Here is a 12,062-nt window from a genome sequence, read left to right on the forward strand (position 1 = left end):
TCCTACCTTGGCTTTACATCCTTGTGTCTGTGTAGGATGCTCCCACTCACAGCAGTGAGGCCCTGCTGGATGAGCCGGGCTGCTCACCTCCATGCAGTTTTGATACTTGTTTTTTTTTGGCTGAGAATTTGAGGTTTCATTTACTATCAGACTTTTATTTTGCTTCAGCTTCCCAATATCAGTGCAGACGAGCAGTCTTTGATTCTGAAATCTGTGATATATTCAGGTGACAGCAGACCTCACGGCTCAGCACTGCTTTACTACCTCGCATTTTGGCAACCCTCACATAAAACCTGGACAAAACCCTTTTATTACCACATTGTTGGAAATCAGAGTGGAAAAAGTATTCTCGTAAATCCTCTGTTAGGAAAAACAACAAAAACAATCTGAATTTCAGTGAAACCCGAGGAGGAATGTTAGGAGTTCACAGACTTTGATCACAGCGCGCCTCGGCTCCATTAGTGATGCTATTTGGAGAATGCCCTCTCTGAGGCCAGCTGAATGCCAGCACATACAGAGCCTTTGTTTCCAGCACAGCACGTGGCATCACTACCTGGCTTCTGCTGAAATTCCTGCTTCAGTGCTGAGCACAGCACAGACACTGCTGGGTAATGAGAGCAGCAGCCACATCCACGACACCCCACAGCTGAGCAGGGGGACGTGAAGGGCTCTGCCACAGGTACAGCTCAGCTGCTGCTTCAGCTCTGACTACAGCAATTGCTAAAGGTGCTGTCCTTGAGTGGCAAAGAGAGAACACAGACCTCTAACAGCAAGGAGCAACAGCCAGAAATACATCTTGGGAGATGAAGGTAGGAAGGCTTTTCATGTAGGAGCACAGTGGAGCCATGCAGCAGCCCGTCCAGGGAGGAAAGTGGAGGAATCAGTCCTTTGAAATCTTTTTCAGGGTTTGTCTGGACAAAATCCCAGCTGACTTCACCTCGTGCTGCAGCAGGCCTGGGCCAAACACGAGGCTGCCCAGCCTCCAGCACAGCCCCAGGTTGGCACCCCGAGCAAAGGGTGGCACGCAGCCACGTCTGACTGCTCCAGCAATTCAGTGACTGAGCCTTTGGGCCGCGCTGTCCTGCTTCTACTCACCTTCAAAACCCGTTAGTTAAAAGAACTGACTGCATTTTTTAAGAGATGCTACTTTTGGCTTCATATTTGTTCACACTGCGCAAAGCACGATGCCCTTACCTGTAACAGATCTTTCATGCCTTGCTGGAAGTGTTGTGCACCTGCAGCCTCTGCTGGTGCTGCAGTACCTGCGGTTGGAAAACTCCAAATGCTTTCAGTTTGTGTCCTTAAAACTCATCTTACACCATCAGTGTTCGCTCACGAACCTTTGTTTTCAAATCAAAGTTTATTAAAATGTCAAAAATAGAACTTACAGTTTCACATATGAAATAAGAGGGCATACATAGTACAGGCCTGTAGTAACAAAATAGGCGAATAATGCTCAACAAGCTCAAGCATGTAGGTGACACCACCGCTCGTTAACGTACAATCTCAGGTTAAGAAAACCTAAACACTACTGCATACATGCTCATACATATCTATCAGAGGGGAACAGTTCCATCAAGAGCGAGGGAAGTAGGCTGCCTCCATGGAGAGAGGAGCAGATGCACCTCAGCAACAGCGGTGCAGACTCCTCGGATCCACGTACCGGAGGAAACATGAGGATGAACCAAAGCATTTACAGAACGGTATGCTGTTTTCTTTTTGAAGCCTCATAAACCTGAAAAGACTGAAGAACACAACTGAAGGGCCCACCTGGGAACCTGACTCACTGCTCAAAATTAAAACAACAGCTCAGGTACAGACTCCTGCTGGAGATGTCCTCGTTTTGCTTTCTTTGCCAGCGCTTGTTGCTCTGAGATGCATCTCTTGTTCTCACGTCAGTAACTGCCTGAGCAGCAGCCACCAGAAAGGGTCACAGGAAAGATTTAACGCTCACAATACTGAATTGCCCCTTCTGTTAAAAGTTATGCATTGGATTCATCTGAATATTCAAGAAAAACAACATAAATACAAGCATGTACATAACAAAAAACATATATTGAATTTCTTAACCATATCGCCCCATCCGCTACGATACAGCAACTAATTATTTCTCCTCCTAGCTTCCCAGCTTATTTCTGATATCCCACCCCTTCTACCTATCCGGTGCCCTGGAGAACTAGGAAGGCTCACAGATGCTTTGTGACAGGGCTGAAGTCCCTCTCTGCGCTGTTCTTCTCGCTCCCTGTGCTTTTTCTCCTTAGCAGGCAGCACGAGTTGTGGATGCTGACACCTGCTCCTCAAGCTGGAGTCCTGAATATTCTTCAACCTGTTAAGTTGTACACGGTTCAAAGTGTGCCATCCTGCAGGGGAAGGGAAACAGTTGCTTCCCACTGTCTGAAAGGCCACCTCCAGCCATTCTGTACTGGAGCTTTCAGGAAATCGGATAAACAGATTTCTCCATCCTTGTGCACCAAATGGAGAGCACTGGATTACTTCTGAGACAAGCTTAATGCAACCTACACACTGCAACTCAGTTCAATACATTAATAACTAAAAAAACCCTCCACAGTCACATAAAACCACAGGGCCATCAGTGTCATCTGCCAGCAGTCAGGCCCTTGTGTACAGCTACACTAAGCAAAAAGATATTGACTCTGCTAGTAAGGAGAATGCATGGAATGCTGGTGAAACAAGCCAACACTACCATCAGCGAGGAGTGCCATCTCACTAGGGCAGGCTGCTGGCATACAGCCATGCTACATATCAAAGCTACTTTCAGAAAGTTTTAGAAAAGAATGGAAAAGCAACACTAAGCCAATGGTGTTGCACCGATGCCACCATGCAGCCCCTTCCCTTCCGTGCTGGGATCCAGAGCTCATCTCAGTTTGCTTTTGCCCATCCAACTCACTGCTGCTGTGAGAGAGAGGGATCACAGCCCTTCCTCGCCTGCTGCGTGGCACAGGGCTTCCATTTGGCTTTCTAAGGTCACTGGAAGCCATAAGGGTTTTATGCATTAGTGAGGAGGCAAACAAAGGGGAGGAGAGGGCATTACCCCTTTAAAGAAGATAATCTCCCTGTTTTATCTAATTGCATCACTAGACCAGCTTCATGCTTTCTATTGGAAGTCATTTACTTAAGGGATGACGGGGTGGGATTAACCAAAGTTTTTATGCATCATCCAAATCCTGTTTCTAAAGAGGCATCTATTAACAGCAGTCAGCAACTCGCTGTCCTTCATCAAATGAAACAGAGGGAATCCAGGTCCAATTCTTGGTTTGGCTGAGGCGATTCCATGCAGACCCTGTACAAAAGCAGGGTTTACTCCAGCTTGTGCCCCAGGTCAGGCTGGGTCCTGCACACACCATGGGAATGAGCTGCCTGGCACCTGAATTTAAGGTGCCGTTTTGGTAGCTGGTGCACAAGACACAACAGAGCCCAGCTTTTGGATGATTATGTAGATAAAGAGGCAAACGTGACTTAAAGGGACTTGAGTAGGAAACCTGGGAGAGTTTTACAGAGCAGATTCTCTCCTCTCACTACAACAGGAAGTCAAATATTTCCACAGAAGTCTGAATAAATTACTGCTTGCAACTGTTGGAAAGCTGTACCTGAAAGCACGTGCTTCATCAGCCCACGACGACAGACATCCCTAGCTAAGCAGCTCAAAAACACTACTTTACACAGATGCTCTTATTGCACAAGTCCATGCAATCAGAGATTTAACTAAAATCAGACACAGAGCAAAAATGAACAGTTAAAAAAAAGTCCTAGAAAACCTCCAGTGCTGTGATACAAGCCATGCTGCACAGGGAAAGCTCACCCGAAATCCTGCCGTCTGTCCCACAGCTCATCCTCTGGGTTCAGAAACAAAACTCTCCTCCGGAGGTCCCTTTGTCTGCCTGGTGAAGCACACCTCTGCTCTGCGTCCACCTCGGGTGCTGCTGATGCCTCGGGTCCAAGCCAGGCGGTGGGGCTGAGGGGCAGAGTGGATGAGCACACCCAAAGAGCCTCCCTGCAGCCCTGGGGCGCGTGGCTGATCCTGGGAAGAGTCTGCAAGGTATCGCAGGGCACGGAGAGCAGGGCTGCTCCTGTTCGTGTCTGGGAGCACAGAGCTCTGCAGGACTGAAGCCTTCACACAAACCACTCAGTGTCCATCGCAGCCTGTCCTTCCCAGAGCCACACGTTGTGTAGATGGGGAGAAAATAAAAGTCCAGAAGAAATTCTGATTATCATTTTCTCCCTTCCCCCTTGTAATAGTTTGGCACAAACGCGTGTGGTATTCCACACAGATGTAAAGAAGCAAATAACCGGATAGCACTGACAAAGTTATGAGACTTATTTGGCAAACTGCAACCATAAAAACAAGTGCTGAGGGGTTTTTTTTCCAGTTGTAGAAGTTGTTTGCCATGACAGTTGCTGCAGGGAAAAAATACTGAACAGTCTGGAGCATGTATATTTAAATGAACATTTTATAACACGTTAATACACTCTCTCCATTTCTCCAGGTGAGAACACATCTCAAAGGATTTTCATTAGATGAAATAATTTTTAAACCACGTTTTGTTGGTGCATCTGAGATGTCCTGGTTCCGGCACGGTCACGTGTGACTGTGGGATAACCTACAGAACTGGGTTTTCTGCAAATGGCAGCAGGAGCCATCTCCAGAGCAGACCTGGGCACCGAGTTCACTAAGCCCCTACGACTTAAGAAGTGGCAGATACCAATCAACACCATGAGAAAACAGAATACAAACTTTCTTTAGTTAATGCGCAGTAATGAAGGCTTAACTTATCCAGCAAGAGCTCCTCACATTCCCAATGTCTGTTCGTGAGCAGCTCTAGTCACAAGTTGCTGCAGCAGTGTCAGAAAGAGCCGTGACTTTGGCCTCTGCTTCATGTAAATCCAGACTGAGACAAGCAGGGCACAGTGGCAGCTCGGGCACAAAGCAAGGCGCTGCCTCTCAGTGAGCTGTGCAGCGTGGAAATCTGTCCCTTCAGGAGCAATACTGGGCAATCAGTCCTTGCATGTGCTTCTCGTGCTTGCTTGTCCACCTACTGCTGCAATCCCAGGAAGAACGGGCGTGCATCAGGTGGATGGAGACAGCAATGCATGAGCAAGAGTCATCCCAAAGACCCATGGTGTCTGTCAGAGATGCCGGGGCTGCCTGGGGCAGATGGAATGAGCCACGGCTGGAGGCACAGCACTGGCTTCTCTCTGCTGAAACAAAGTCATCTTTTATCATGATAAACTTCAGCTTCATTCTGACTGCAAGGGCCCACAGCCTTGTAACCAAAGTGCTAACAGTTTCAGTGGAAGTGGCTTCAATGGGTCTTTAAGTTTAACAAAAGAAACAATGAAACAAAACCAAGAAAAGCCACTACTTTAACAGATTTGTTTCTCCTTATCACTTCAGTAACTGGGAATCTCTTCTCTACGTGTTTTGCTAAGGGTTCAGCCAATTCCATTCTCCAGTCTTTGCTCCCCCGCCCGCCCCCAGGAGGTGCTTCCTTAGGAGACGCTGGAACAGCGGATGCTCGGGGAGCCCATCTGTGTGAGGACCTTGTCCAGCCACTGCAGAGGGCCGTTGAGGTGCAGCTCAATCCAGCAGGGAGTGCTGGTCACCGTCTGCCGCCTGTGAGGACAAGGGGTTGGGGAGAGAGGGAAAAAACAGAGCGTTTGAATGGGACTTGCAAAACTTGACAAATCTGAGAAGGTTTCACAGCTACCGAAGCATTCTTTCCTGCTTAGACAACAGCCTTGCACGTGGGGCCAAAGGAATGTCTCTCTCCTCTTTAACACGCTTCTGGCCGATGCTGCCAACTTCCTGAAAACCCCCATCTTTTCTCTTTACATCCCCTGTCATCCCAGAGGGAAACTCACAACATCATCTATTTGCTACTGAGACTTCTGGAAGAAGGTGTTTATCTGAGCAATGCTCTCCAGTTTTATTCTGCAGACCTTGTCTCTCCTAATTAATTAGCAATCAAAGTATGTTAGATTTTCTGTGCATGAGGCCAGGAGGTTCTCTTCACCCCATCTTTGGGTTTTGGCCAGATGCAGAGGTGACAGAAGTGATCCCCACTCTCCCTGTGCTGGAGGTATGGACCCAACTCTACAGCGACACAGAGGGCAGAGAAACAGAAGTACGGCATTAACTGATGTGTTTAAAAACCTCAGCAGCTGCTGGCAGTGGGTGGAGAACAGCAGAGGTCAGACTGCCTGCAGGGTCACTGCTCCCTGTGCTTCACTTCCCACTGCCCCCCAGCATCCCCCATCAGCTGCCCTGTTATTCCCAAGGGCCAGAGCCCACAGAGTGCCTCCAGATAGCAGAGCAGGGCAGCAAGGGGAGGACAGGGAGGGATGTGGGACCAAGGCAACAGGGCAGGGGCTCTGCCCAGGGACAGCAGGATTCTCGTTTCAGGCAGAGAGGCAGGGACAGCTGCTGTGGAGGAGGAGGATTAGAACGAGAGAAATGGCCTGGAAACAGCCTTGGTTTACACCCTCGTTTCCCACGGAAGCTGTCCTTGGAATCTGCTCGTGAGAGGGAGACCAAAGTCTGTGGGGCCCAGACAGAAATCACTGCCGCAATGGGGACTGTGCCCCCCGGGCTGCCCAGCACTCCCAGCACCATCCCCGTCCCTCTGCAGCAGGACAGGGGCACAGGGCTCTGCGTACGGCTCCGCGAGGCCTCGGCTGAGGGCTGGAGTGCGTCCCAGCGATGCACTGCGTCCCTTGTCCTTGAACTGAAAAAGGAAGCAGCTCCCAAAGGCACCGCACCCATTCCCGAGCAGCGCTGGCAGGGATGCAGTGCCCCGGAGTGGGTGTGTGGGCAGGGCTCCGAGCTGATGGCAGCGTGGGCAGTGCTGGCGCTGCAGGCATCTGCGGGCTGTTTGGGCAGGGGGATGCAGTGAAGCAGACAGACCTCTAAGGCCCCACAAAATCCAGTCTCCATTAACACACAGCATTCCCATTTGCTGCCTATAACGAGATCAGCACTGAGCAGTCCAACTACTGTCCAGCAACCCAGAGCCCGAGGGGCTGCCGCACTCCTGCCCTCCTAGCACACCTCACTGCCTTCCCACCTGCACGGCTGCGTGCCGACTGCAGCCTGCCTAAAGGCAAGCTCTCACAGCTGCACTGGGCTCTTGCTGGACAGAGAACTTCTGTCCTGCACGTGCAATTGGCTTCTCCCTGTTCCCTCCCCAAGTCCCTGGCAGAGCAGAGCACCAACACCCCACAGTTGGAGTGCTCCAACAGCAACACAGTCGAACCAGAATCACTGGAGCAGTGCTCTGGATGCAGCTCCCACAGCTACCTAGCCCTCTGCCCATCAGTTCAACTAATCAGCGTGCTCTGACAAGGGCAAAGAGATTCATTTTGTGGCAAGGAAATGAAGGAGCGGGAGAGCAGCTTGAGCGTGAGCGTAGGGTTTCACTGCCTACAACACTAATGAGATAGTTGACTTTCCGTAAGTCACGCTCATCTGGATTTCATTACGAGCTGTGGCTGAGAGCCAAGGCTGAAATGCTCTGGCCCGGGTGCAGGACAATTTCAAAACAAAATGGACTCCAAACATCTGGAGAAATGAAGAAAGTGGGAGCGTACCGTGCAGGACCCAGGCTGCAGCTGAGCTGTGGCACCTCCCTGCCGGCAGGCAGCTGCACGCAGGGCGCCTCAGCACAGCCGCGCTGCTCCGGGAGGCAGAGGCTGCCCTGCACTTCCATGAGGCTGACTGAAAGGGCGCACAGTCGAGCAAGTATTTCAAAATTGTATTTGGCTGAAGTCTGTGCCAGCTTTTTCTCTCATAAAATAACATTCATTTTCTGACAGATTTCACCTCCCCTGCTTATACTACTAACACCACTTTTACTCCCTTTGCTACTCCTAGCGATGTTTGTTTGTTAATGCAGTGGGCGACGGCGACATAAATTACAGAGCTCTGTGTCCTCACACCCTGTGCTGTCAGAACAACCACATCATCCATCCCAGACTGCACTGCATCTCCTTTTTCACTTGTAATAGTGACCCTGCTTCTCCCATCGCCTCCCCTCACCTCGAAGTAACTGCCCTACGACAAGCACTGAGAACAGGATGAGGGGATGTAACAGTAATTTTGCAGCAACTCTTAGCATAAGTTTCCCAAATGTGAATTTTCATGCTGAGTTGTTTTTACTTTAATCTCATTAGTCTCCGATAAAAGAAAACACCAAACCTAATGCATATCTGTGAGGAAGCACTCGCACTGATCCTGTCCTGATAACAGTGTCGTACTACAACTATCAAAAACCTATCAAATACACACCCAAGTTTAAGAAAAAATAGGTACTATTTCCTACCCAGCCATGTACACATGTCTGCTGTGCTTCAGGTAAGGCTCCTGGTCTGCACAGCACTGTGACCAAACACACACGGGTTTCCAACACATCCCATGATGCAGGTTTCACACAAATAGCATGGGAAAACTAAGACACGAGGTCAGCACATTCTTAGTAAACACAAGACATGCATTACCAAAGAGATACAGCACTAAGCCTCCCAATCACAAGGCTGAATAAGGAAGCTGTGCAGAACACTGCCAGGCCACACATGAGCACACCACATGTTTCACAAGGGCTGACCTGTATTCTGCTCCCCAGCCCTTGACGAAGCTCATCCGAATCGTGCACATCCTGGTCAGCTGGTACACAGCTTCAAAGCCCTGGTTTACAGACTGAGCCAAGAGAGCTGCAAATTCCTGGTTGTTAAAAATCTTCAAGTTACATCCTGTGCATAAAGAACACGACAAAAACAAAGTGTTAGCTCAGCCACATTAACAAATCTATTTCTTTATGAGAGTGGAAGGAAACTCAATGCTGCCTTCCCATGTCCCCAGACCATGCGACACCACATACAGACTGCTCAGTGACAGCACTTCAGAAAGCCTGTTAGGGTTGCCACATTTCCACAGCCCCTGGACTGAAAACCACATTATGGGACAGAAGATCACCCACACAGCAAGCTGCCACCTGCATGACTGGACCTGGGATCCTCATGTGGAACCTCATTTATACTATTCATACTTATTTCCATTGTGTTGTAATTTAAAAGCCTGCCTGTGACCGTAACACTTACTGATAGCAACTGCTACAGAGCCTGAAACAAAGGAATGCATGGGTTAAAAACAGGGACTCACTGGTGCTGGATTTATGTGGTGCCTGTCAGCAGAAGTAATGAAGTTCTGAAGTGAAACAGCTCTGGGCAGCCAGAACCCAGTTACCTGGGCTACGGAAGCTGGTGGCAGAGCTGCACCCCTCTCTTAAATTTTAATCTGATGTGCCAAAGAATTTTCCTTTAAAAGTGAAGTGCTCCCCTCAGTGTTTACTCACAGCTGAAAGACTTGTTCAACTGTTCTAGGTGATAAAGGTGAAAAACAATCACGTTATCTGTGGTTGAAATAACTAAATTAATACCTAACTTTTACGCTTGCTTTCTCCCAGATAACCAGAAACAAGCTAAACTCTGAAACTTGGCATGCCACTGGTGCTCATTTGGGATTACATATGGGCCAAGTCTGAAAAACAACCAGTTGGACTGTGATGAATTGTATTTTTCCAAAATCCCTTCTGAGCCTACGCTCTTGGGCTGGACCCACACTGCCATCTGCTTTGGGCCGAACCGCATACAGCAAAGCATCACCACATTCAATGGCTCAGCAGCTGCAAAAAAAAACTGCCCGTTTTTGTGGCCATAAGAGAGCCCAGCCCAAGAACCAGGGGTCCTGTGGAGTGCGAAGGGAAGCAGTGCTGGGCACACTGCAGCCTAAGAGGGGAAAATAAGGAGGGAGAGAGCACAGGAGAAGAGCTATGGCAAGGAAAGGAAACAGTCTGATCAGACTGCAGGCTGCTCAGACCTCAGGAGTGATGTGAACAGGTCTCCCTGTGACCGTGCCTGGAGGAAGTGGTTCAACCCGGCCTCGTCAACAGCGGAATGAAGAAACCGCTTCAAAACCAACAAAAATTTGAAGATGAATCTGAGAAGGCAGCCAGACTGTGGCAATAGCAGGGAGAGCCGGCGTCCAAGAAATGTGCCTGAGATGGATCTACAGCGGAAATGTGGGCTGTTTATGTATTCAGATGTTGACTCCAGCCCGGGTGGACTCCTGTGATGTGGCTGGAGAATTAAGTCATGTTTGTAGCACTGGCAGCTGCTCCCTAAGCATCTGAGAAAGGAAACCCACTGAGATGGGCCAGGACTTGCAGTGTATGGATCTCTCTTCTAAAAAAAGAGGATCTTTATTCAAGTATTTCTAAATGAAAAAGTTATTATTTAAACATATACATACTTTCAAATTAAAAAAGTACATTTTGTAAGCCTAGCTAAATACTCTTCTGAAAAGCATGTACTCATCCTAGCTCATGTATCAAACAATAAATACCTGTTTTTCCCAGACACATGCAATAATGGCTCCTCTAACATCTCAGCATACCTTAGAAGTGACATTTCTCCAGAATAAAGCTCACAGAAGAAAAGGCTGTACTACAGAACAGAAACCAGTACCAGTTTAAATCTATTATGGGCTGATCTAAATTGAGAAAAAAATCCTAAATTATCTTCTTTTATATAAAATTACAAGCAGGACTATTCGATAATTACAACATCAACTGATAAAACACCAGACTGAATGCATGGCAGATTCTGCTGCAAATGTGCAGCACTCTTTTTGTGTTTCTGCTCTGTGTTTCTACTCTTTGTGTTTCTACTCTTTGTGTTCCCACCCATGTGCATCCTTACCTGGTGGGATCTTGCAGACTGTTGCTGGGTGCCAGCCGTAGCGCTGGTTGCAGTTGGGAGACTGGACGAAAATGGCACTGTCACTAAGGCACTCAGCAAACACCTCGCCACCAATGTAGTACAGCCTCACTCCTCTTCCTGAGAAACACGAGCACAGTTTGGGGTCAGGTCAGAACGTCCATCTGCAACACCTGGAAGGTGAGTGGGGAGAGGCACAGCCAACCTGCGCAGCTGACAGAGCTCAGAAAGCAGCTGAACCATGAATGATGGGGATGAAAACCAGCTCAGAGCTGTGCTCCAGCCCCACTGGGCTGCGCAGTGTCACCACCTCCCAGCCTGCCTTCTCCAAACAGCAATGGCCCTGATACCTCTATACGAATGTACTGTTGACTGTTGGTCAACATATGGCTTTCAACCTTTTCTAAATCACCACAGCTGCTCATTTATTTACTTCATTACTGATTTGGAATTAAATGATCCAGTGTTTCCAAATAGCTGCCTTTTCCTTGAGACTGTATTTGTATACAAGGACAAGCACACCCTTCCTATAAGAGTTTACACACATTACTGAAATCTCAGTTAATAAACTCAGGAATTTGTAGTTGCTGTGCTCTTTGAAAATCTTTGAAAACTGCTATTTGAAAATCCTGCTTTCATTCTTCCATGCTGCACAAGCAGCCTGCTGAATTTTAGGACTGATTTCTGAATCCTGGCTCACGTTTGCTGTGTGAGTGTTGCGAGTGCTGTTTGATTTTATTTATTTCCCAGCGCTACGAATCAGCTTGTAAGTAAGGAAAGATCCTCCAGTAAGAACCTTTACTGTCCAGAAAAAGATTTATAGACGAATGGAGTCGGGAGAAAGAGTAGGTTCATTTCTGATGGTATCAGGAGAAAACACTGCCAAGCATAAACGATTTTGCCTTTCACTAAAAGTACATAGATCTGGGATATTCTATTCAGCACCAGTTTAACTAAAAACAAAATTGAGTCTTACCTTGTAATATCAAGCAAAAAAAGAGAAAACTGAGATGAAAACCGAGTTTCCATTTATAAGAGAACAGTCAGTTAGAAAACAAAATTGTTCATGAAGGAAAACGAATACACAAGATGACCTCTAACATCCACCCAAATGAAGTTCTGAAGACTGCGTGCAGAAATTTAAGCTCCATCTCTGTTAAATGCAGTTACTGCAGTGTTTCTCAGTGCCTTTTTAATTGTATTTTTATAAAAGAATACAATTAGTGTTTCTTTATGGAGGATTAACCCGAATCACCATGGATACTGCAATCCCA

The 12,062-nt window shown here is 47.8% G+C and overlaps 1 protein-coding gene across 1 annotated transcript in view; it reads right to left on the reverse strand.

Annotated features, from left to right (window-relative positions):
- Window positions 1–1,341: 1,341 nt before the first annotated feature.
- The window catches only part of SMAD3 (SMAD family member 3), a 64,989-nt gene continuing 54,268 nt past the window's right edge, over window positions 1,342–12,062 (reverse strand). The window contains exons 7-9 of the mRNA XM_042824198.1: window positions 10,771–10,908; window positions 8,619–8,763; window positions 1,342–5,632 (exon numbers count right to left, since the gene is read on the reverse strand). Of these exons, the coding sequence (XP_042680132.1) occupies window positions 5,509–5,632; window positions 8,619–8,763; window positions 10,771–10,908 (407 nt within the window). The 3' untranslated portion in view covers window positions 1,342–5,508. The remainder of the gene's footprint in view (window positions 5,633–8,618; window positions 8,764–10,770; window positions 10,909–12,062) is intronic.

Source organism: Centrocercus urophasianus, unplaced genomic scaffold (genome assembly GCF_019232065.1).
Source record: "Centrocercus urophasianus isolate 14NV4802_14NV808 unplaced genomic scaffold, USGS_Curo_1.0 seq_23, whole genome shotgun sequence".
In the NCBI taxonomy this organism is placed as follows: Eukaryota; Metazoa; Chordata; class Aves; order Galliformes; family Phasianidae; genus Centrocercus; species Centrocercus urophasianus.